At 41.9% G+C, this 26,064-nt stretch overlaps 1 protein-coding gene across 4 annotated transcripts in view; it reads right to left on the reverse strand.

Moving 5' to 3' along the window:
- Positions 1–26,064, reverse strand: part of LOC138982226 (ATP-dependent translocase ABCB1-like) — a 110,792-nt gene that overhangs the window by 49,822 nt on the left and 34,906 nt on the right. For 2 of the 4 annotated variants that reach the window (XM_070355459.1, XM_070355457.1), the window contains exons 1-5: positions 25,613–25,790; positions 13,552–13,768; positions 12,179–12,247; positions 4,355–4,458; positions 1,717–1,940 (exon numbers count right to left, since the gene is read on the reverse strand). In XM_070355459.1, the coding sequence (XP_070211560.1) occupies positions 1,717–1,940; positions 4,355–4,458; positions 12,179–12,247; positions 13,552–13,636 (482 nt within the window). In that variant the 5' untranslated portion in view covers positions 13,637–13,768; positions 25,613–25,790. Of the gene's footprint in view, positions 1–1,716; positions 1,941–4,354; positions 4,459–12,178; positions 12,248–13,551; positions 13,769–25,612; positions 25,791–26,064 lie in introns of those variants that run through there. The other 2 variants (XM_070355458.1, XM_070355460.1) reach the window with 2 other exon arrangements.

A 26,064-nucleotide genomic window follows, 5' to 3' on the forward strand; every position in this document is an offset into this window, starting at 1 on the left:
ATTTGACGATTTGTAGTCGAGCAGACGAAAACAATACAAGGCGGCTCTTGCTCCTCGAACTATCGCGAGACAAAAAAAACCTAAATCTCGCGCACGATAGGATCCGCGGCGACTTCCTTAGGAGTCGGGAAGACGCAAATCCTTTGTATCGTCAAGGATAATGACCCAAAACGCGATTTACGACCGAGCTTTTTGGGATGATTTACGACTTTTGCGCACATTTCGAGCAGACGAAAACACCACATGGTGGCTCTCACTCCTCCAACTATCGCAAGAAGAAATAAAAATGAAATCTCGCGCGAGCGAGATCCTAATACATCCGGGGTTTTTTCTGCACACTATCTTGTCACGACGACTGTCTTGTTGACAAACGAAGATTCGCGAAAGAAAAAGAAAAGCGCCGACTCTTGAGTAGAGAGCTAATAAAGTAATCGCTAATCGAGCAAAGTGGCAATCCGCGGCGACTTCCTTGGGAGTCTGGAATACGAAAATCCTGTGTGTCGTCAAGGATAATGACTCGGTGTTATCTAGATGGTGAGAAGGATAGCGAAGCGAAAGTACGCAAAGAGAGGAGGAGCCTGTACGAAGACCTCAACGATCGTGGTCAAGTTTAGCGATACAAGGCGACGAATCATTCATATGAGCGGAAAGATGATTCGGGAGAAAAGTTGTTATGCTTTCTATCTAGTTAGGACATTCGGATTTTACTGGTTGCGCCAGGATGTCAAATGTGCTTCACCCAGCGGGGAGCGAGCATTACGCCATGAGTAAATTTTCTTTGAAATTTGAGTTCAAGTTGTTCTGCTGTAATGTGTTTGGGTGTATGGTGTGTGTGTGTTTTTTGATATGACAGTAAACTGCAACTGTGTGTTTGTGTGTAAACATGACAGTACATACACTGCAACCAAATTCATGACCGACCGGCCAAAAACTCAAACCCCCCTTTTAAGACCCCCCCCTTTTTACGACCTAATTTTCAAGGTTTTTCCAAAGTCGTAAACAAGGGGTTCTACTGTACTAACAAGAACTATAAGATCAATACTCAGAATCAATTTAGATCAAAACATTTACTCACACATACACAGTGGAAAAAACTAGTCTTTTGTCCTAAAAACTGACACAGGCATCAGTACACAGAAAACAGCATTCTTCTGGTAGCAGTGTCTCTAAAGAGACAAACCAAAAATCTGCTGCCAAACATTATGCACTCACTTGCATGTCTGCCCTCCCTGCTTTCTCGGCTAAGGTTGCATTCATGTTTACAGAATCATTTGCACAGACACCAAACACAAAAACACATGCATAAAAGCACACACACACACACACACACTTGAACTGGAAGTACACCAATTTGTCAACAATACAGTCCACATCTCATTATTACTTCAGCACAAAAGAAGCTATACTGCCCCAGAGAGGACTTGGAGAGGACAGCACGTTTCGCCGTGCAGTCCGGACTGACGATCTAACAGCGAATGACAAGAAGAAGAAGATTATTACTTCAGCGCATACTTCAGATAAAAGCCCCGTGGAAGGGACGACACAAGCTAAAAGAAGAGTGAACATGTTGAGATTCATTCAGTGCGACAACAAACCTCACAACATATAGGCTTAATCTGAATACCGCCTATTTCAGATGTTCTACATGTACCAGCAAGAAAGAGACATTATGCATGATTCTTTCTGTGTTTCGCACCTATCATTCAGTCAACTCACTGTAAGAGAGAGGCATCGGCCAACATGGTCTCTTTAGTCGTGTTGATGGAGGCCAGATACGTGCTGATGTCGTCCAGAAACTGGGTGTAGATTCCAGTGTCCACAAACAGGTCAATCATGTCGCCAAAAACGATGATCATGGCGGGCAGAGCAGCACCGTTGGCAGCGGCACACAGCGAACCAAAGATCATGTACAGTCGGTCCAAGCAGTCGGCAAATCGGAACTGAAAATTGGCATGTAGGTTGTTGTGGGTTACACAGATTGCTTGCACTACAGAAATTTCTCAACATTTTGATTTCTTTTTCTTTTTTTTTTTAGATTCCTGTGATCACCCTTTTTGTTTAGATTTTTTTCAGATTCCTTTTTTTTCTTTTTGTGTAAGTATTTCTCTTTTCTTTAACCTTCTCTGACAGGCACTTTTTTAAGTACATGAACAAACAGCCAGTTTGAATTCAATCTACAATGCTTGTCAAGGGTGAAATACTGAGCTCAGAAGATACATGTATTTAGCTTTTACACCAAGACTCTCAAGATATCAAAGTATTTATGTTTATTTTTCTTCTTCCATTGCATTCCTAAAGGTATTGGCAGCTGCTCTGCAAGCAATGAACTTTGATGCAAGACAAATTTCAAACTATTTCTCTGAATACTCAGTTCATCTGACTGAACACAAACAAACCGTTTCACCTCTTCCTCTTCTGACACACAAGTGGTACACAAAATAAGCTTACACTCTGAATTTACATATATACTGTAATAGTACTAATACACTACTTTGAACTAGAAAACATTAACCCTTTTTTTAATTTTTGGCTCACGTAAGTGTAGCCTATGCGATGGTAAACTTTGTCTGTCTGTGCGTGCGTGCGTATGTATGTGTGTATGTCTGTGGTAGAAACTTTAACATTTTTGGCTAAACACCGAAATACTCATTTCACGTGGTTAATTTTCAAGCACCATCTTCAAATTATTGAAGCAATGATCAACATTGTGTCGGCATGTGTGTAGTTAAAGCGTGTATCCAAAGAAAACGGGTGGTGGGGGGTTTTGAAGGGGTACAAGCAGTTGACTGATTTGTGTCGTGTTTGGCATGTAGACGGCAGGTCAGGTGTCAAGATCAGGTCAGGGGTCGCGCGAAGGATTGTGGTCCAGTTCTCACCTCGCCGATTCGCCGGGGAAGACGATTTCATGTTGTTCGGTTTCTAAGCTCCAGAAAAGTAAATAAAGAAGATACCAAAGGGAGATTTCCTACAATTTGATCTGCACAGCGTGTTTCCAATGTCCACGCGAGGAAGAGCTGTCGAAAGCGCGGCAGTCAGTGTCGATCTTGCAGCCGTATCCCGGTAAGTTCAGAGACAGATCTAGTGTCTCCCACTCTGATAACGTGTCACCTACTGTTAATCCGTTTTGTTTTAATTTCTTTTTATTTCAGCAGACACGGATGTCAAACACAGTGCTAGGCAGTCACCTCTAGTGAAATGAGTTGATCTAAAGTGCCTGTAATGTTTGGATGTCTTTGCTCGTGGTTCGATTTATGTGAATTTCAAGACTTGCAGTAGAGTCTCAAGTTAAGTTTACTCTGCCCGAAAAAAACTGTCCACCATTTACTTGAACATGCAGATATAAGGAAACGGAATGAATCTGTTCTCAAAGCCAAAATGATCACGATTTTTTCCTCAGATTCAAAACATGCACTGTCATGGTTTTGTCTGTACAATTTAGTAAGTCTTAAGTACTTTGCAACAACTTCCTTGAACGTGAAAGACAGTTTTTGAATGCTAGATCTGTATCGCGTTTCATTCCAGACTCGATCCTCTCTTTGATTGTAGATCTACTGTTTGCTGTTTACGCACTATCATATGATTCGCTATGTAACGTTTGGTAAGCTTACCTTGCCACAGCTTTCTTGTCTTTGTTGGCATTTCTGGCTGTGTTGACCGTCAGAATTATTTTAAGAACCAGGCTGCTGCAGTCGACATGTTTCGCATATTGTAGGGTTACCATGCTGCATAGGTAAAGTGGCTTGTATAACCTGACTATTCTGTTTCAAAACACTGTTTATATTTGTGTAGGTTGTAGTCATCATAACTAATCGCATTTTGCCATTTGTTTCAGAAAGGAGGTTAACCTACAACAAGATCGACGCTATGTCAGATATATGCCTCAGCCACATGAAGACTTCCGAATTTAGATCTACTCGGCATGGTGACAAGTCTTGATGAAAAGTATAGGACTGAGGACAGCAGTGGAAAAAGTGCCCACATGGCAGGTACCTAACCTATTACCCTAGTCATTTTATCTGTTTGCCTTCTTTTGAAAATTATACATGGAGTTGATATGATGCGTTAGTTTTAACTGTGTGTGTGTGTGTGCGTGTGTGTGTGTGTGTGTGTGTGTGTGTGTGTGTGTGTGTGTGTGTGTGTTTGTGTGTGTGTGTTACGGAGTGAGTGAGTTTGTGTTATGTTACTGTTTGTTGATTTCTTACGGGAGCCTTGAAGGCTTCGCCTCTTGTTTTTTAAATCGTGTCTTTGTGTTATTAGAAATGCGATGTGGTGCCAACAGAAAACTGTCCATGTTTGTGTAAAATGAAAATGAACATTTAAAGTTTTCTTATCTTATCTTATCTTTTCCACTCACAATTTCAAGGGCGCCAACCATGGTTGGCTTTTCTTTCTTCTCCTTCTTTCCTTTGTCACCCAGCAATTCCTCCTGCACCTTGGGGTCTGTTGCTGATCCATTGCCTGCCACACAATAACATTCCATTACATGTATTCTATTTCTTCTTTTTCTTCTTCCGAGTTCATGGGCTGAAACTCCCATGTGCACTCATGGTTTGCAAGAGCCAGTTCTTATGTGTCTGACTGTTGTTTCTTCCCACCACCATTTAGACAGCCATTCTCCATTTTCATGAGATGCATGCTTAGTGTTCTCATAATTTTATAACCTACTGATCAAACACTGACATAAATGACTGACTCTTTCAAGTTTCATGTGTATAAGTTGGCCTTGTGCCTGCGTGTACATGCCAAGGGGGATAAGACTAGTAAGGTCTGAGCAAAGCTGTTATAAATTGATATCGGAAATATCTTCACTTTAATACATAAAAGGCATAAGTTGCAAGAGGGATTCAAACCCTGAACCTTCCATATGGAAGGCCGCCGATGTCTCAACCACTAAGCTATTGTGCCCCTCCATTACATGTATTACACAGCTTGTCAAAATCCTCCGGCAGTGCTATACAGACAACCCCTGCTCTTCAACTGACACAGTGCACAATGAGATTAGACATTGTACCGAGCTGAAAAAGACTTTCTCTGAAAACTTTAGATTTTTGATGTTAGAACACTTTTTTTTTAAGTAATCATACATTTTTTTTTAACTTTAGGATTTAAAAAAAAAAGTGATTGATTAAAACAAAATTGCCGAGTGGTAACATGCCTACAGACTCTCCTCTTGAAGGCACTACTTTTCCCGCCACAAATGTGAACTTTAGTTTTTGACTGTGAAAAACATAAAGTGCAAAGGCCCTTCAAAACTACTTTTGCTTAACAGACCTATTGCATGTACATGCAGACATTTTTAACATGTACAATTTAGCTTCTGTCTGACAGCCACATTACATGTGGAAAGTAATCAAGAGTCTAATTTACAATAGAGTGGCCGACCCATTACCTATCTAGGGACTTGGAAAATCACAGATACATAGAGCATGCACACCCTGAAAGGAGGCGCATTGCTGCCCACGTGGTTAGAGTAAAAACACTGGTGCAGAGCACGAAACTCTCACATTAAGGTGACCCTGAGAGTGAAAGGCTCAGGAATGCAGAAGAATAAGAAGAAAATGCCACATGTGTACAAGTAGTAAGTAAGTGTGAATGATACCTGGCCCCATTGACCAACAGAGCATGGAAAGGAGTGCCATGATGATGATACCACTAACAATCATAGTAACACTGTGATCCCTCTCACAGTACAATGACTATGAACAGTGTTTCGCAACATTGTGAAGACTTCGTGACTATCTTTAAGTTTTAAACATACGCACAACTCTGTTTTTCTCTCTTGTGCGCGCTTCCTCTCACCCACTTGCCCCTGGTTAAAAGTGCTTTAAACTTTTACTTAAAGTTTGAACATTTCTGATTTCTGCAACCAAAACATAATGTATCATATCACCTAGGTAAACAATAACTCACAACTTTTTCAAGGAGTACATGGGCTAAAACATGGGGTGAATAACTTGTACATGTTATGTATGTGTATACGTCAAACCCTCTTCAGTTGTATGTGTTTTTTGTATTATTATTTTTAAAAATCTGTATGTGCCCTTGAACGTTTGTCTGACCTTCAAAGATGCTTTTCTAAACTTGTTCACTGGAATCCTCCCAGTCAGTGTGTGAGCGCTGCACCAGAGAGAAATCCGGCAAGTTGTTTACATGAAACCTCCAGTAATGTTAGGCCTGCATTATATGACTTGATTCTTACTGAGACTGCTTGGAATTCTGTCCTTGGATCTCTAGTTTTATAAACATCCCTGGCATTACACTCTGTACAATTGCAAAGAATCTTCAAAAAAAGGTCTTTGGTGCAAAGCTCTTACTCTTAGCCTTACCTTTAAACTTTACTGTACAATAGACAACACATACTGGTCAATGTAAATGATAACATTTTTGTTAAATTTATGTAACATATATCACTATATGTATCCTCATTTTAAATGTATAAAAAATATGAATGATTAATTATTTTCAGAGATTTTGTTTCCATTTTATAAAAAGAACAAATCTTAATTCTCATATCATGTCCAAATCACTCACGCTCACACACACACACACACACACACACACACACACACACACACACACATTGTTTTTTTCTATGCTGATTAGAATAACAAGTACTTAGGTACATCAGGTTTGTACGAAAAAAATGGAAAACACAAAACGGAAAAAAGAGGATGAAAGTCACTTAGTCATTTCAATGCTTGTTATTCTCTCAAGTGCCAGGAGATTGGTTCCGTATAACTCTCACTTACTCTTGTTGCACATGTTGTATACATTTATAAATTAGAGCGCTTACGTCCCTTTGTTTCTCAGATCACAAGACAACACAAACATAAAAACAGACACAGGGAAAGATTTTTAAACACAACTTGCAAGTCAGTTTCCAGCATGTATATATATATATATATCTTACCCGGTCTTAGTCTAGGTTTCCTGTTCTTGATGGGCGACATGTTTCACACACAGATAATACTCAACAACAAAATGTTGGTGCCAGGATTTAGCAAGTAACTTTTGGGTTAAAGTAACCTCTTTTACTGTAGTTTCTGGAACCAACAGCCAGAATTGAATATCCTTTACCCGGCGGGACCCAGTAAAATGTAATCTATCAATCTCTCAAAACCCAATCACTCTGTCTCCTACTCTGTAGACAGTAGGTGTCTCAGTCTCAGCAGTTTCCAACAATGCTCCGACTGAATCTCTCAGCAATTTCTATTAAACAGTAGCCCGAATGTTTCAGTTGTGTTAGCAAGTCTCCACATCAGGCCAGCAAGACCTGCTTTCTCAACCCGAGAGAAAATCGATTATGATACCTGATAAGAGCAGCAGAAAACCGGCTCTAAAGACAGAGCCCACATGGCACAGAATGAGGACCTGTCTGATCACCCACACACTCGATCATGTACAGAAACTAAACCCGCGCGATTTAGTCGTCACACTCAATATGAAGTTAGAAATGTGATGTCCATCCTTTAAATACTTTTTTTTTCAAAGACACTCAAAAACGCACTTAAGCCTATACTTTATCGCGGCTATGAGTACGACACTGTGTATTGAAGCAAACAGGTAAACATGTCATTCACAAAGACGAAAACGTTCGGCTGCCCCAACTGAAACTGGCGAGCCGCAACCTCACCGCGGTCCGTGACTGACGCTGACAGTGACAGAAAAGTGATTGATGTCCAGAGCGCCAAAGAAAGAATCTGTCTCTTGTGTGTCGGCAAATTAGAACTACACACACCTTTTACACACAAAAAGAGGCTGACACAGTGCATATACACCGGAAGAAAATATTTCGATCCAAGCCTCAAAGCATCGGGAAGTGAGGGAAACACAGAAAAGTCTGCTGGTCAGTTTCTTCTAATTACTTATTCATGGGGCTAAAAGTTACTGATACTCAGTCTCCATGCAACAAGCACGTAGGCCGGAGATGATGACATGCGCTTTCACTGAATCAATCAATCAATGCCTGGTTCGGTAGTCTGAGTACTCACGCACCCATCAAGTTCCTCGCGCACTTTTCCTCCAACGCTGAAGAGTTCTTTTGTTTCAGTGAAGAAAATTCTCCTAATGAGCGCTGAGTGGCATGGTTGCATCAGTGAAAGCCAATTATCATAGTCCAAACAAAACTACTGAAACTGAAAGTAGTTGAAAGTTTTAGCCTTGATTTGACCTAGCAGACACTTCAATTCACAAACTCCAGCAGAACTGTGCTAAAACTGAGACTCGGAAATCAGGCTGATTCAGTTTCATACTGAGGTCTATGCTGAGACTGACTGTGACAAATAAAGCCGCTACTACAAGAGAGAATCATGTTTTGTGTTACTGAAGTGCCGGCTCAAGTGTTTCATTTTTTTCAGTACAACTTTCCCGAGGCTGTTGGCTTATTTGTTTTTAAAGGCACAGTAAGCCTCCCGTAAACCATCACAGATACGGTCAGGCTTTTACACACAGTACAAACACCCTTTCATTTAAAGGCACAGTGAGCCTCCCGTAAACCATCACAGATACTGTCAGGCTTTTTACACACAGTACAAACACCCTTCCATTTGAACGCTCATCGAACGGGAATATCCTAGGTGCCCAACGTATCGTAAAGAGCTAGCAATTTTAAAAGAATAATTTTGCGGATTGTCTGTCAGCCGGCCGTGAATCGCGGGATGGTGCTTTTTTGCGCTTTTGACCTAACTTTTGAAATCTAAATAATAAATTGACAGCTTGTTACACAAACATTCTTAAATCATGAAAGAAATCTTTTTTTCATCAAGACAAGATCAGTACAATTCGAAGTTTTGAACTTGAGTTTAAAAAAAGATAGCACGGAAGCAGGGTCACGCAATGTCGTGGTTCTCGTAGCACGGACGACGCTGCCTGGCGCCAGTTCCTCTGAACACCGCCACTGCTCTAGTTCGCAGCCGTTTCAATGTTGCATTTCAGTCAGATTCAAAGGTACACAATAACGTCAGATAACGTGCTGTTGCAGATAAGCTTACATAGATTTGCATTGAAATGACAAACTGGCGGCTAAATTGTGAAAAAAAAGGAAACTGGATTACACGGGTTCACGATGGCTCAGAGGTAAGATAAACCACGCAAAAATGAATTCTTTGAAAATTGCTCGCTCTTTACGGAGGGCACCTAGAATGTTCTCAAGCGGTGAGTGTTTAAAATGAAATGGTGTTTAAATGAAATGGTGTTTGAACTGTGTGTAAAATCCTGACAGAATCTGTGGTGGTTTACGGGAGGCTTACTGTGCCATTAAAGCCCCAGTAGGCCTATGTCTCAAATAGTTTACAAATCAATTTAAATCTTCTAATGAAAAAAGCAGTTCTAACCTTATGGAACACACTTGCAATAGCATTTAATAGCATTGAATGACACAGTTCGCTTGAATTGCTATTTAGCTCGCGTAAACCACTGCTACCACACGGCACCGGATTTCGCGGTTTATCTAACCCGTGTGCTCCACTTTCCTTTTTTTCACAATTTAGTCGTCAGTTTGTGATTTCAATGCGACTGGCTGTATCTGCAATAGCACGTTATTGTGTACCTCTGATTCTAAAACGCAACAAACGGCTGCGAGTCACACGAACTCAGTGTCGGCGACGGCTGGCTTCACTGAACGAAAGCGAGCGCTATGCAGAAAAATCGCCTACTTTGAGACACGACCTTCTGGGCTATCTTTTTTTAAATTTTAAAAACTTCGAATTGTACTGATCTTGTCTTGATGAAAAAAGAAATCTTTTATGATTTAAGAATGTTTGTGTTACAAGCTGTCAATTTATTATTTAGATTTTAAAAGTTAGTTCTAGCGCCAAAACGAGGCGCCTGATTGTAGATCAGACGGTCCACAAAAATAAATTCTTTGAAAATGTCTCACTCTCGACGGAAAGCAGCCAGGATGTTCCTGTTTGGTGAGCGTTCAAATGAAAAGGTGTTTGTACTGTGTGTAAAAGTCTGACTGTATCTGTGATGGTTTATTGGAGGCTTACTGTGCCTTTAAATAATAGATGGAGGAGGAACGCAGCGATCACATTTACAAATAAGAGTCATTAGAAGGCTATGTTGACCGCTGTTTTCATCTACCCCCCCCCCCCCCCCCCCCCGAATGTGCCACCACACATTAGTTTACAGATATACATCAAATACAGTGCATTAAGAGTAACGACAAATGTAAGCCGAGGTGATAAAATACCAGGCCACAACCCAAACCGATGATGAGACGTGTTAGTGGAAAAACAAAATACCACAGATAGAGAGAACATGAATTCCCTACAATAAACCAAAAAGACTTCGACAGAAGCTACAGAGAGTAAAAAAGCAAAAGCATTCGCTGTTCTGCAATTACAACTGATTCACAGCAACCACTTGTCGCCGATACAATGTTACAAAACACGAATAGACTTGTACATGTGTAGTTACTCACACTGGAGAAAAAAAAGCGAAGTTGGAGTTTTGAAAATAAGCAGCAAGCAGATACGCTCCAAACTAGGTAAGCTGCCATACATACTTTCTGTGCAGGAGGAAAAAACTACATACGGGTAATAAACCATAGTTTTTGCAATGTTATGCGTGCGTTAAGTAACCGATTTCAACGTAAAAAGGGGTGCCACGTAACTGTCCAAAGAAAGAACAAGTCGCGTAAGGCGAAATTACTACATTTAGTCAAGCTGTCGAACTCACGGGATGCAACTGAACGCACTGTATTTTTTCACCAAGACAGTACAGCTTCGTCAATCCCCGCGTGAAGGAAATCGCTCACTTCCCACGTGCAAAACGTAGTGATATTGACACGCCAGATTAGCGCGGTAGCGTATTGTGCTGAGCAGGAAAGCGCGCTTTTCTCTATTCTTGTTAACTTTCTGAGCTTGTTTTGAGTACAACCTATCATATCTATATGTTTTTGGAATCAGGAAATGATAAAGAATAAGATGAAATCATTTTTGGATCGATTTCTTAAATTTTAATCGTAAGATTAATTAATCTATTTTCGTTAATTGTGATCACAATTTAAGAGTAAACATGAAATATGTATATATTTTTAGATTCAGAATTTGATGAAGAATACGATTGGATTGGATAAGATTTACAGTCCAGTGAGGTTACCCTCATGGAAATTCGGGCTGCTTTCTCCCCGGGGAAAGCGAGCTGCCATACATACGGCGCTACCCATATTTTTTTTTCCTGCATGCGTGTATTCATGTTTCCTGAGACTTAATGCCGTGTGATCAATTTTAAATCTGTTTGCGAAAAATCGATTTTAATGACAACTTTAATGAGCAAACTCATTAATTAATTTTTAAGCCTTCAAGCTGAAATGCAATACCAAAGTCCGGGCTTCGTCGAAGATTACTTGACCAAAATTTCAACCAATTTGGTTAAAAAAAATGAGAGCGTGACAGTGCCGCCTCAACTTTCACGAAAAGCCGGATATGACGTCATCAAAGACATTTATCAAAAAAATGAAAAAAACGTCTGGAAATACCATACTCAGGATCTCTCATGTCAAGTTTCATGAAGATCGGTCCAGTAGTTTTCTCTGAATCGCTCTACACACACACACACACACACACACACACACACACACACACACACACACACACACACACACACACACCACACCCTCGTCTCGATTCCCTCCTCTACGTTAAAACATTTAGTCAAAACTTGACTAAATGTAAAAAGCTGGTGTTAACTCTCTTTTATTGAGAAAAAAAGAAGAGATAGTCCCATAGTCAAAAACGATACATTCTCCAAATGCAATTTGTTAGTGTTAGTAATAAGAATAGATAATATGTTATGTGAAGGAAGGCACATCTGCCAGAAGTTTGAGAATGAATGCGGCTTTCTCCATCTCTTTCACTGGACACAGGAAAGAGCATTCACCGGAAAATGTTATCACAGAAAGAAGAATGAGATGAAAAAGAAACCTCATGCAGTCGTGAAGGAATTTTTTTTTTTAACTTAGTTGAGAACCAAGCAACCTCATGTTTCCCAACTGAGACATGGCTCCCACGAAGACTCTACAACGACTAATAGGAACAAAACAAAATACCAAAAAAAAGTCCTTGTGGGAGTCTAAACAGGGAAAGTCTTTCGACGTGAAATGTTAAAGTTCTACAAAGCGGGGTACATACATTACGGTGTAGCTACAGATACTACCACAGACGGCAGACGTTACCTTTGCCTGGCGATGAATATGATCCGTTAGTGTCAGCTATATCTAACGGAATCTGCCTTTGACTGATACCTGATGATTCAAAAACAACAACATGGGGGAGTTATAATATTGACAGTGTATATATTATTAAATGTTCGCTTATATAGATATGGGCCGGAACAAAACGACTACAGTTACAGCGCTTCATAATCATTTGATTTTCCTGTCTTGTCAAGAACCTCCAACTGGACTGCAAGCAGGTGGCGACGACAACAATACGGTACATGTCATGTGTTCGGCAATCCATTCAGAGAAGAAAAAAGAAAGAAAGAGAGCATGCTTCATGTCCTACAGGCTAAATATTTCGCCTCTTAAGGACCAGATATGGGTTATAATTATGATACGAGTTTTACGCCCTCACGGCTTTTGATGAGATACACAAGTGTATGCATGATTAGGTGGCATCAGCCTTCTGCACTTATGGCACGAGGTCTTTTACGTCCCAATGTGGTGACACGGGTGTGGGATATGGCGTCCGTCTCTGCACATGATAAAATTGACCCGTGTCCGGGAAGAATGAGTTTCAAGGAAATAAAGAACGCCGGGGGTTCAGAGGGCCTGGCGGTGTGTGAAGCATTTTGGCCTTGTAAATATGTATTTAACCCCCTCTGGTGAAAGATAAATTGTGCATGAAAAGAAAAAACCCTATTTTGTCCCTCTCATCTGTGTTAAACTTCTGTATAAAACATGTAAGTTACAGTTACAGGCACATGTACAGTTCACAATTAAATTCACTAGAAAGTATTGTTGTTGTGGTGGGTTTTTTTTGTGCTTTCGCGGAAAATCCGGATTGCCGGTGTGAAAAACAATTGACCGATGGAAATTTAAGACAAACAAAATTGTGAGAGCAAGTGGGAAGTGGGGGGAGTGCCCTTTCATGAGAAAAAAAACAGCAAGCTCATTAATATACTTTGAAAACAAGCAGAATGACGAGGGGGTTCCGGTTGGGTCTAAATGGTGAGGGGCGGGGGTGGTCACACTCGAACAATGCACTGGGCTCTTGATGGCAACCCATCAGGCTCTCTCCTTGCATAGATACGATATTTGTTTACATGCAGTTCGACATACCCACATGAACACAAGACACTATACACATACCACGCATCACGAAACACCACGCCACAACTGAGCAACATTTAAAAACCTTGCACCCCCTCCACACACACACATACACACACACACCACACACACACACACACCCACATGAACACAAGACACTATACACATACCACGCATCACGAAACACCACGCCACAACTGAGCAACATTTAAAAACCTTGCACCCCCTCCACACACACACATACACACACACACCACACACACACACACACACACCAGTCTGAGGGCGCAGGTGTTTTCCATTGGTTGACACCTCCCCATTCTCCGCATCCGTGTGATTGAAACTTTTTAATTCCGCCATGTCAGTTTTATAGTTCCTCTTTTTCTTCCTCCTCCTGGGAGTGTCCGCATCCAAATGTGTGTCTTTGACCCTTTGGTAAAGTTCAGATTTGTTCTTCTTGGCCACTGCTATTCATTCAAGAAGCGCGCTCACCTGAAACACAAACAGAAACATCTCGAGTGAAGAAAAATGAATATATAAGTACAGTATTGGACATTAAATACTGTCACCCTGTCTCTGTATCTGTCTCTCTCTTGCAATGACAGTGTATCAATATATCTGCCTGACTGCCTCAGTGCCTGCCTGAATATAGATCGCGCTATATATTATATCTTCCGCTGCTGTCCTAGCTGGAACATCTTCACTATAAATAGTATCCTCCATGCTACCCTCACTAGAATTATTGAATAACATCGCTTTCACCACGCAGACTAACCGGTGTCAAATATGAATCCCGTAACACCGCAGAGACCAAACATATACGATGATTAAAAGCGAGTGGTTACACGGAGTGGTGCAACACTCCTCGTTGACAAAATCTGGGGTCGGTGCAAATTAAACCGTCCCCTGCCCCTGGTTGGGCTTCAGTTTTCACAGTTTAAATCCATCCTGTCGCAGAAAAGGCTAACGTTTTTCTACCAACTGGATGAGATAACTCCATAAAAACACTCGGGGACGTATGACTAACAAGAGAGAGAGAGAGAGAGAGAGAGAGAGAGAGAGAGAGAGAGAGAGAGAGAGAGAGAGAGAGAGAGAGAGAATTCGAACAAATTAAAATATATACAGCAAAAGGCGAGTGAGACAGAGAGAGCGAGAGAGAGAGAGAGACAGACAGAGAGAGAGACAGAGAGAGAGACAGACAGAGAGAGAGACAAACATAGAGAGAGAGCGAGACAGACAGAGAGGGACAGACAGAGAGAGAGACAGACAGAAAAAGAGACAGACAGACACAGAGAGACAGACAGACAGATATAGACAGACAGAAAGACAGAGACACAGAAAGACGAGAGATGTGGGAGAAATAATTCTAACATTTAAAGTATAAACAACAAAAGGCGAGTGAGGCTGACAGAGAGAGAGAGAGAGAGAGAGAGAGAGAGAGAGAGAGAGAGAGAGAGAGAGAGAGACAGACAGACAGACAGAGAGAGACAGAGAGAGACAGACAGACAGAGAGACAGACAGACAGAGAGAGCGAGAGAGACAGAAAGAGAGAGTGGTAGGGAGAGAGAGAGATGGGGAAAGAGAGATGGGGAGAGAGAAAAAGAGAGGTAGGGAGAGAGCAGCAGAGAGCATACCACTTCAACAGAATGTGTCAAGTGTTTGGTCTTCACTTACCAATAGCCTACACTACTGTCATCTTTGTCGCCAATTTAAATTCATAAGTACTTTAGCAGGGTGACACAAACTTGTCGTACTACATGCTATTTGACACCTTATACAAACGCTTCGCGCGATAGATCGTGGGTTAAGAAACGCAGAAAAATAGTGTTACATGAATACTTTCAGGGTCGTCAAAAACTGTACCCATTTTTATTTGGATCGTAAAATTGCATTCTTGACCCGCAGCATCTTGACAAATGTCATCCAAATTGATATTCTCATAAGTCTTAGGGTTTCTTTTGTACTTCAATTGTGAAAATCTTGTCAAAACAAAAAATTGGGAGCAAAATAAAAATGGGTACATTTATTGACCAACCTGTAAATATTGTTTGCTTCTAACGTTGTGTTAGGAAGGAAGTGGGCGAGCTTTGCTCCAAGAACGGGTTTCAAGGCGTGTCATGTCATTGAAAAGAATGTGTGTCTAAAACAGGCATATAACTGGTTTTACGAAATAAACGGCCTCATCACAAATATCTGCACTTAAACGTATCTGCCTAGTGGTTTTTTTTTATGTCGGGTAGTATAGGTCATATGTCTCGAGAAGCATTGTAAGAATTGATTATTGTTGTGACGTTTACTGTTTAGGTCTGTATACATATATAAGAGTAAGGCAGCTGCCGTGTTGTCAGACCTACGAATTGCACTTAACCAAGCGGAGTTATCGATTGGACCTTACGTCCTCATTTACAGCCAGCCAGATTGCAAAAGAAGACCAAAGTAGACATTTTGAGGCATACATAACATGTACTAGCCACTGACAAAGAGAGAGAGAGAGAGGGGGGGGGGGAGAGGAAGAGAAAGAGAGAGAGACACACACACAGAGAGACACACACACTCACACACACACTCACATACAAAGTCACACACACACTCACACACACAGAAAGAGAGACCAACTTAAGAGACGAGTGCGAGCTTCCGAAACGATGCTTATGAACGCTCTGCTAAGAACGGTTCAAGTATTAAACTATTCTTTTCATTTGTTGGTTTTATTTTTGTGCTGCACACAACCATGACAACACCTTCTCGTGAAGCAGAAACCATATGTCATTCTTCTTCTTTTTTTTCTTTTTTTAAATTACACTGCGTTGTTGGAGAGATTTGTTTGTTTGTTTGTTTAACGCCCAGCCGACCACGAAGGGCCATATCAGGGCGGTGCTGCTTTGACATATAACGTGCGCCACACACAAGACAGAAGTCGCAGCACAGGCTTCATGTCTCACCCAGTCACATTATTCTGACACCGGACCAACCAGTCCTAGCACTAACCCCATAATGCCAGACGCCAGGCGGAGCAGCCACTAGATTGCCAATTTTAAAGTCTTCGGTATGACCCGGCCGAGGTTCGAACCCACGACCTCCCGATCACGGGGCGGACGCCTTACCACTAGGCCAACCGTGCCGGTTGTTGGAGAATATGTCACAAACGTAAAACTAATTAACAGAGAAAGTCAACACTGAACCAACTCTGTTCTCGTCTTACTAATATTAACCAAACATCAATTTGTACCATACACTTGCTATGTCTATACAGCATTGTTCGGCTCTTTTAATTATATTCTCAGTCTCGCAACGCCGAACGAATTGGGATTTTGGATTTTAAAGGCACAGTCCATCGGCACCACCTCAGATCTCTCCAGGCTTTTACAACGGATAAAACAATCCCTCCACTTGGACACGTACTAAAAAGCAAAATGGCAATTTCAGTGGCAATGTTTTTCATGCATTAATTCGGCCGTAACTGACACTGACGTCATTCGGCGAAATGTATTCATTAGAATTGTTTCTAACTCCTATTGTAAGCAGCCAGGAAGTGTATTGTGGGTAAAATGTGCCCAAGTGGAAGAATGGACTTCTCCAATGTAAAAGCTTGGAAAGATCAGTCGGCTTTGAATGCGACCCAACTGGTTTACACGGGAAGGGCTATGCTTGTTAACTCTCCAACGCGCTGTGTTTGTTCTTGGCAATCAAACCCGTGGCCAACAGTGGAGGTCAGTTACTATTGACCCCTCACACACACACACCATGACTGAGTGACCATAAATGTACTGAGAGCACACTGCTATGTCCTCTCTCCCATGGTCTGTCGCTCTCCCAGGACCTGTTTGTTTGTTTGTTTGTTTAACGCCCAGCCGACCACGAAGGGCCATATCAGGGCGGTGCTGCTTTGACATATATAACGTGCGCCACACACAAGACAGAAGTCGCAGCACAGGCTTCATGTCTCACCCAGTCACATTATTCTGACACCGGACCAACCAGTCCTAGCACTAACCCCATAATGCCAGACGCCAGGCGGAGCAGCCACTAGATTGCCAATTTTAAAGTCTTTGGTATGACCCGGCCGGGGTTCGAACCCACGACCTCCCGATCACGGGGCGGACCCCAGGACCTGTGAAGGACACACGCATTGAATAATGCAAAGCTGAGCTCCCTCTCTCTCTCGCTCTCTATTTCCCTGTACCCAAACAACTCTCCGCGAGTACTCTTCTAGTATTTAAGTACATGTATTACACACCGAGTCAGGTACTCCCAAGGAATATTGTTCTGAAGTACAACCCTTCCCGCGTGCACAATCGTGTTTGTCGCCACAGATCATTATATTATTATTATTATATGAAGTCTTATATCGCGCGTGTATATCCAGACTCGGACTCAAGGCGCAGGGATCTATTTATGCCGTGTGAGATGGAATTTTTTACACAATACATAATAATAATAATAATAACGATTACTTATATAGCGCGTAAACCTCGTGGTGACAAGCCCAGAGCGCTTTACACTTACATAATCACAATACAAACAAGGAAAGAGAACTAAATCCGAGTAAATTCAAACACAGTCACACACACCCACACACGCACACACACACGCACACACACACACACACACGCACGCGCGCGCACACACACACACACAATCTTTCTTTCGTCATTGTCAATGTTCAGGTAACCCGCAATGTCATTCCATGTACGCATACGTTATACTAGTACAATACATCACGCATTCACATCGACCAGCAGATCGCAGCCATTTCGGCGCATATCCTACTTTTCACGGCCTATTATTCCAAGTCACACGGGTATTTTGGTGGACATTTTTTGTCTATGCCTTTTCAATTTTGCCAGGAAAGACCCTTTTGTCAATCGTGGGATCTTTAACGTGCACACCCCAATGTAGTGTACACGAAGATCATCAATCTGTCAGGGCGTTTACATGGATTCTTCTTCTTCTGCGTTCGTGGGCTGAAACTCCCACGTACACTCGTATTTTTTGCACGAGTGGAATTTTACGTGTATGACCGTTTTTTTACCCCGCCATTTAGGCAGCCATACGCCGTTTTCGGAGGAAGCATGCTGGGTATTTTCGTGTTTCTATAACCCACCGAACTCTGACATGGATTACAGGATCTTTTTCGTGCGTACTTGGTCTTGTGCTTGCGTGTAGGCCTACACACGGGGGTGTTCGGACACCGAGGAGAGTCTGCACACAAAGTTGACTCTGCACATGGAGTCAAAACATCGTTTCACCGGGACACCTGCCAACAACAAAAACTAACAGCCTCCTTTACTATTTTCTGCGCACAGTGGGATTTTTTGAATTTAAAATATTTATTTTATTTTATTATTTTGCTGAAATGATTTCGAAGATTGACATCGGTGTCACTTATGACGTCAATTTTATGACGTCAATTTTACAACAAAAATCCCACTCTGCTCCGGAAGTTGCCAAGCTGTTGATTAGTTTTCATGTGATTAATCGCATGAATGCTTTTATCCCGTGTAAAACCCTAGACAGATCTGAGGTGTTTAACCCGATCGTTCATTAGCCTTGGATATAATTCGTTAGCCTCTGCGCACAAATTAGGATAATTGTGCCATTCATTACTCCAAGACGTGGCTAAATTGACAGATAGTCGCAACTCTGTGACTTACTTATAAATGCAACCTTTTGTGTGGTGGTATCATCTCAAGTCAAGGAAGGAACACCTCCTCACTGAACTAAAGTACTATTCTGGGTGATACCTGTAGCCTTTGGTGTTGGGGAAAATCAGCCTTTGGTGGCGTGAAATGTTCCTGGAATGACAGTTTTTGCAGGGTTCCCCATACATTCTTCTTCTCAGAATTCCCAAACTGTTCGCAAACCTTTTCCCGGCCATAATTGTTTAAGCCCGTTTTCAAACGTAAAGAATAATAGATTTCTGAAACTCCATAACCTTTCCCAACCATGAAAATGATTCTCTAATTTTCCAAAACTTTCCGCAAACCGGCCTTCCCAACCAGTCAAACCCTTTCTCATTGACCCAAGGGGCCTGCCTTCGTTAGTATCACTATCAGTTTATTGCCGCAACGATAGGGATGATAACGATATTTATGGAGGAATTTGACGGTCAAACGCTCTTTCCCTTCGGCTAGACATCCCAGCAGTCCTACTTGAGTTTGACATACATGTACATGTATGTAATTAGTTTGACACGGGGGGCTAATGCTAATCAGCTATGTTGTGAGACCTCACTTCACTGACGGCGACCCCGTGTTTGACCACACAAGTGACTGCTAAATTCGGCGTGCGCGATACAGTAGCTAATTCGAAGTCAGTGCCCTAAAAAAACAAGTCGCGTAAGGCGAAAATACAATATTTAGTCAAGTAGCTGCCATTTTTCAGCAAGACCGTATACTCGTAGCATCGTCAGTCCACCGCTCATGGCAAAGGCAGTGAAATTGACAAGAAGAGCGGGGTAGTAGTTGCGCTAAGAAGGATAGCACGCTTTTCTGTACCTCTCTTTGTTTTAACTTTCTGAGCGTGTTTTTAATCCAAACATATCATATCTATATGTTTTTGGAATCAGGAACCGACAAGGAATAAGATGAAAGTGTTTTTAAATTGATTTGGACAATTTAATTTTGATAATAATTTTTATATATTTAATTTTCAGAGCTTGTTTTTAATCCGAATATAACATATTTATATGTTTTTGGAATCAGCAAATGATGGAGAATAAGATAAACGTAAATTTGGATCGTTTTATAAATTTTTATTTTTTTTTACAATTTTCAGATTTTTAATGACCAAAGTCATTAATTAATTTTTAAGCCACCAAGCTGAAATGCAATACCGAACCCCGGGCTTCGTCGAAGAGTACTTGACCAAAATTTCAACCAATTTGGTTGAAAAATGAGGGCGTGACAGTGCCGCCTCAACTTTCACGAAAAGCCGGATATGACGTCATCAAAGACATTTATCAAAAAAATGAAAAAAACGTTCGGGGATTTCATACCCAGGAACTCTCATGTCAAATTTCATAAAGATCGGTCCAGTAGTTTAGTCTGAATCGCTCTACACACACACACACACACACACACACACGCACACACACACGCACATACACCACGACCCTCGTTTCGATTCCCCCTCGATGTTAAAATATTTAGTCAAAACTTGACTAAATATAAAAATCAGAGTTTAAGAACCTCAAAAAGCTCACTACTTCTTCTTCTCAGTTGTAAAGTCACCCTCCTTTTTGTGTAAAAGATCGTGTACCTAACCATAGATGTGTCTAGTCTAGGCTTTTACATGGGGTAAGACAATTTTACTTGAACGCATGCCAACAATCAACAGTCTGGCTGCTTTCTGGACAGAGTGGAGATTAATTGCTGACTTGATTTTGCACATTGACAAAGGTGTTACTGATAAGGAAAGAAAAAAAAGTTGTATGTTTCTGGTCACCCGACCCTACCTAGTTTTTCCCCGCCGACCCTAGACTTTATTTTATTGCATTTGTAAAAAAAAAATTAAAAAAAAAGCGTCAGGACGAAAGTAACAGACGGCAGACGACACAAGGGGGATAACCCCGCATCCCTTTTGTCTCATTTGTTTTGTAATGTGTTGTCTTTCTCTTTGTATAGTAAGTCCAGTCTCTTTGCGTTACTGTATAGTTATTTTCTACCCTGACCAAAAAAAATAAAAATAATAAAAAAATTAAAAAAAATACCTACCTACCTACCCTATTTTTTTTAGCCATGTTACCAGAAACATACAACTTTTATTTTTGGCCTAACAAAACAAATACCGCAATAATATCCACTCTGTGCAGAAAGAAGCCAGTGATTACCAGCCTAAGTAAAACTGCAAGGATGCTCTCACCCCATGTAAAAGTTTGGATGGATTCACAAAATGGTCTGCGCTAGCAGGATTGTGCCTTTTTACGTGAAACAGGCGACAGCTCAACGACCCAATTACCCCCACCGCCTATACATGTTCAGTGACCCATATAATTATTCTTTTTCAGTCACCTCGATGCAGTTTGTGGGGCAACGAAGCCGCCACACCGAATCAGCGCACTTTACTCAGTGCTCTGCAAGGTATATATGATAAACAGATGCACCCCTTCTTTGATGTTATGCATCTATAGTAGTACAGTAGTAGACAATTGAGTGATGAAACTAAAGCAGCCTGTGTCATGAATAAGGATTCCGCTAAGATTGATTTTTTTCGGCAAATCTGTAAAAATGACCATTCGTGTTTTCAGCAGTCCTTGGCTTAAACAAAACTGTATTCACTTTGAATATCGTGACATATGTACAATATTTGGCATCAAGGATTCGTACTCATGCATAATGTTTATCATTAGCAAAACCTAGGTTTAACTTGTGATCAAAAACTTTTAAGATAACCACGTCCCAGCCACCACCCCACCCTCAACCCCCAACACACTGAAAAAAGTTCGCCGATTCTGACGACATGAAGGCAATGTTTTCGGCGATTTGAAAGACATGTCAGTGTATTACGAACTGCCGACGTCCAACGCCATCCCTGTGTGCTTTCTTTTCGAGGCCTCTTTCTTTCTTTCTTTTTCTTTATTTGGTGTTTAACGTCGTTTTCAACCATTCAAGGTTATATCGCGACGGGGAAAGGGGGGGGGGGATGGGATAGAGCCACTTGTTAATTGTTTCTTGTTCACAAAAGCACTGCTCCCATGGGGTCGCCTTCACGCGGCGGGAGTGTTTCCACAGAGCTACCCCACCCCTTTACTTCTCTTCTTTTGTCTTATTTCTGCCTTACCAGTCCTTTCACCTATATTTCCTTCGAAGAAAACTCTCCCTACTATTCCCTGCAGTTTTCCAATTCTTTTCTTGTTGTCTTATTTCTACCTGACTGGATCCATCACCTTTATTTCACTTACCAAAAGTCTTCTTTTCCACATCCTTATTTCTCTGCCCCCCGCATGTCGTAAGAGGCGACTAGCGGATTCTGTTTCTCCTTTTACCCTTGTTGAGTGGTTCTTGTATAGAATATGGTCAATGTTTGTGGGGATTTTGGTCAAGCGGTATGTAAGAAATGTTTAGTCCTTTGTACTGGAAACTTGCATTCTCCCAGTAGGGTCATATATTGTGCTACGTTGCAGGCCCCTCCAGGTGCTTTTGTGAACAAGAGGCACTTGGCACTGAGGTGGCTCTGTCCCATCTCCCCCCTTTCCCCTATCCCATCTCCCCCCTTTCCCTCGTCGCGATATAACCTTCGTGGTTGAAAACGACGTTAAACACCAAATAAAGAAAGAAAGAACAAAAGCACTAATCAAAAATTTGCTCCAGGGGCTTGCAACGTAGTACAATATATTACCTTACTGGGAGAATGCAAGTTTCCAGTACAAAGGACAACATTTCTTACATAGCCTACTGCTTGACTAAAATCTTTACAAACATTGACTATATTCTATACAAGAAACACTTAACAAGGGTAAAAGGAGAAACAGAATCCGTTAGTCGCCTCTTACGACATGCTGGGGAGCATCGGGTAAATTCTTCCCCCTAACCCGCGGGGGGTTTCGAGGCCTCTGACAAGCGCGTGACGACACCACAGCAGTCTGTGTCACGAGAATACCAAGACTGAATGAACGTCCCGACACGTTTTCCCACAGTTCAAGGAGCGGAAAATGCGACCTACAAAGTTAGCAAGGTTACGTTACAACCGACTGACTCAACGAATGATCCGGGCCACATTCGCTGATGCAATTTAGTTATCAGTCACCTCGGTGACACCTTGAATTGAACTACGGTTGACTCCGCTTCTGAACGGGGATTGTGGCAGTCTTTTTTAACCTTTTGGTTTCAAAAAGTGGCTCTGAAATGTTATCCCTTTTTATACAGAATTTCTTTCGAAAATAAACGTATTCTTTTAAAATCCCATACCCCCAACGCTTTTGGAGACACTGGGTCCTAACCCAAACCAACAAAAATTATATTGCGTAGCAAAAGATCTGAAACCTCTTAACAAACTTTTATCATCATCACTCTTACCCACCCCGTCATCCTCCCTTTGTCCTCACTTTTACCAGCCTTTTAGCGTACCATCAATTCATGTCCCTAAAAGGAAACATTTCCTGTGAGGACATTAAGGTTAGTTAGGTTTGCTCATTGTGGCAGTTACTGGTCAAAATGTGTATGATTTTGGTGGCTATTTGTGACAATCATGTCAAAATGTGTATGATTTTGGTGGCTATTTGTGACAATCATGTCAAAATGTGTTTGATTTTGGTGGCTATTTGTGACAATCATGTCAAAATGTGTATGATTTTGGTGGCTATTTGTGATAATCATGTCAAAATGTTAATGATTTTGGTGGCTATTTGTGACACTCATGTCAACATGTGTATGATTTTAGTGGCTATTTGTGACAATCATGTCAAAATGTGTATGATTTTGGTGGCTATTTGTGATAATCATGTCAACATGTGTATGATTTTAGTGGCTATTTGTGACAATCATGTCAAAATGTGTATGATTTTCAGTGGTGGCTATTTTTGACAATCATGTCAAAATGTTAATGATTTTGGTGGCTATTTGTGGCAATCACCTCAAAATGCAAATCCTTGCCAACGTAGTGGTATTTCAACAATAGAATTCTAGAACTTAGAAGCCGAATGTGTGGTACTTTTTTTCATTCATTTTTTCAGTTCAACATCTCAACATAAGTTTCGAAGAACTTGAACACGGCCTCCCGTACACTGCTTACTATTGGTATTACTGAAATGAAGTCATGCCTTTGTTTTTGTGAAAAAGACACACGCCCGGGATCGTGGTACACCAATTTCAGTTACTGCTTTCCATATTTAAAGTTTCAGCAAAGCTTAGTTTAGACATAGACCATTTATCCTGGACCGCCAACTAGCTCTCTCTCCGCTCTTTCTCTCTATTACGAGGTAGCGCCTCTCGCATTTAGGAACCAATGCTTACATGGCCTTTCACTGAAAAATCAGGGGGACGTGTAAACATGGACAAAGTGCATAATTATGGAACATGTTTTTCGATGAGTTTTGTTAAGTTTAGTTTGGAGTTTTGGAAAATCATTGTCACCTCCCATTGTCACAAATAACTGGAGCGTGCTTTCTTTTCACTGTCTTCGAATCGCTGGCCTTTCAAACCGGACGCGACGCGCCCCTGAAAGTCGAGAGTCGTAACCTCGAAGGGTCACGTGACAAGTTGGCGGTCCAGGCTATTTGGTCAATGGTTTAGACTAGCGACGTGGGGTACAAAGATGATCAGCAATGAAAGTTGAAAGCCTGTAAGATCAGCCGTCGTCGCGTTTATAAAAAAAAATCGCATAAAGCCACGATGTTCGTCTAAATCCAGCAACTGCAGAAGAGAGAGAGACTAAGAGAGTAAGAGAGAGAGAGAGAGAGAGACTAGAGAGAGAGAGAGAGAGAGAGAGACTAAGAGAGTAAGAGAGAGAGAGAGAGAGAGAGAGAGAGAGAGAGAGAGAGAGAAAGAGAGAGAGAGAGGGGGAGAGAGAGGGGGGAGAGGGGGGGAGAGAGGGGGGGAGAGAGGGGGGAGAGAGAGAGGGGGGGAGAGAGGGGGGAGAGAGGGGGAGAGAGAGGGGGGGAGAGAGAGGGGGGGGAGAGAGAGGGGGGGAGAGAGGGGGGAGAGAGAGAGGGGGAGAGAGAGGGGGAGAGAGAGGGGGGAGAGAGGGGGGAGAGAGGGGGGGAGAGAGGGGGAGAGAGAGGGGGAGAGAGGGGGGGAGAGAGAGAGTGGGGGGGAGAGAGAGAGGGGGGGGAGAGAGAGAGAGGGGGGGAGAGAGAGAGAGGGGGAGAGAGAGAGAGGGAGAGAGAGAGTCAGAGATAACGGCCACTGATGCTGGCTGCATCTGAACCGGTGTGACGTGTTCAAAACTAACCTTTGTCATCCAACACTGACTGGTCATTCAAGTTGGCCTGAATGGCCCGGGAAAGCTACCTACCGCATCAAATTCACCATCTTCAGCCAGGTGTGACACAGATACGGAGGTAAGCAACGAGTTTCGGCCTCTTAAAGGTATACACCACAACAGCTCCAAAGAAAAAGAAGAACATCCACGGAACACTGAACTGACTAAAGGTCACCGGACCGGACACAGACCGCCACGGCCGACATGTGTAACACACAGATCCAGTGTGATTGCAGTCGAACACACTCCACCCGACACACTTTGCATTCTACCCGGCATGAACGAGTACAGCTATACCCAAGGTGTACGTTCCGCATTTTTAACCGCACGTGAAAATCAATACAAGCACTAAGCCTTCCCGTCGAATTCATACAAATTCATAGATGCTCTCAAAGCACATGTCATACACACACTTACCTCTGTTCCAAGACGAAAATGCAAAAAAAAAGAGCTCGGGAAGCGAGAGCTACTTCGCGCGTCCGGGAAATCAGTCCTTGTACTGAGCTGAATACTATTAGTCCATGATCTTATGCTGGTTGGCAACACCCGTGCTATTTTTGGAAGGTCTTGGTTGCGAACTGTCGATAAGAGTAAGCGTGTACCCGTATTCTGCCGATCATGACTTCACTTCAGTGAAGCGGCGGTGGTGTATGACGGCTTACTAGTGCCAAAACCTGGGGTTACCCATTATCACGTGATAATTACTAATTAACGCTGTCAGTTACTGTTTTCACTCGTTAGTTACTCATTTTCACGGGATAATTAGTAATTTTCACGGGAAAATGACTAATTTTTAGTTTTGGCACTAGCAATCCGTCAGGAAGTAACAGGTGAAAGTTAGTAATTTTCCCGGGAAAATTTGTAATTAA

This window comes from Littorina saxatilis, linkage group LG12 (assembly GCF_037325665.1).
Source record: "Littorina saxatilis isolate snail1 linkage group LG12, US_GU_Lsax_2.0, whole genome shotgun sequence".
Lineage (NCBI taxonomy): Eukaryota > Metazoa > Mollusca > Gastropoda > Littorinimorpha > Littorinidae > Littorina > Littorina saxatilis.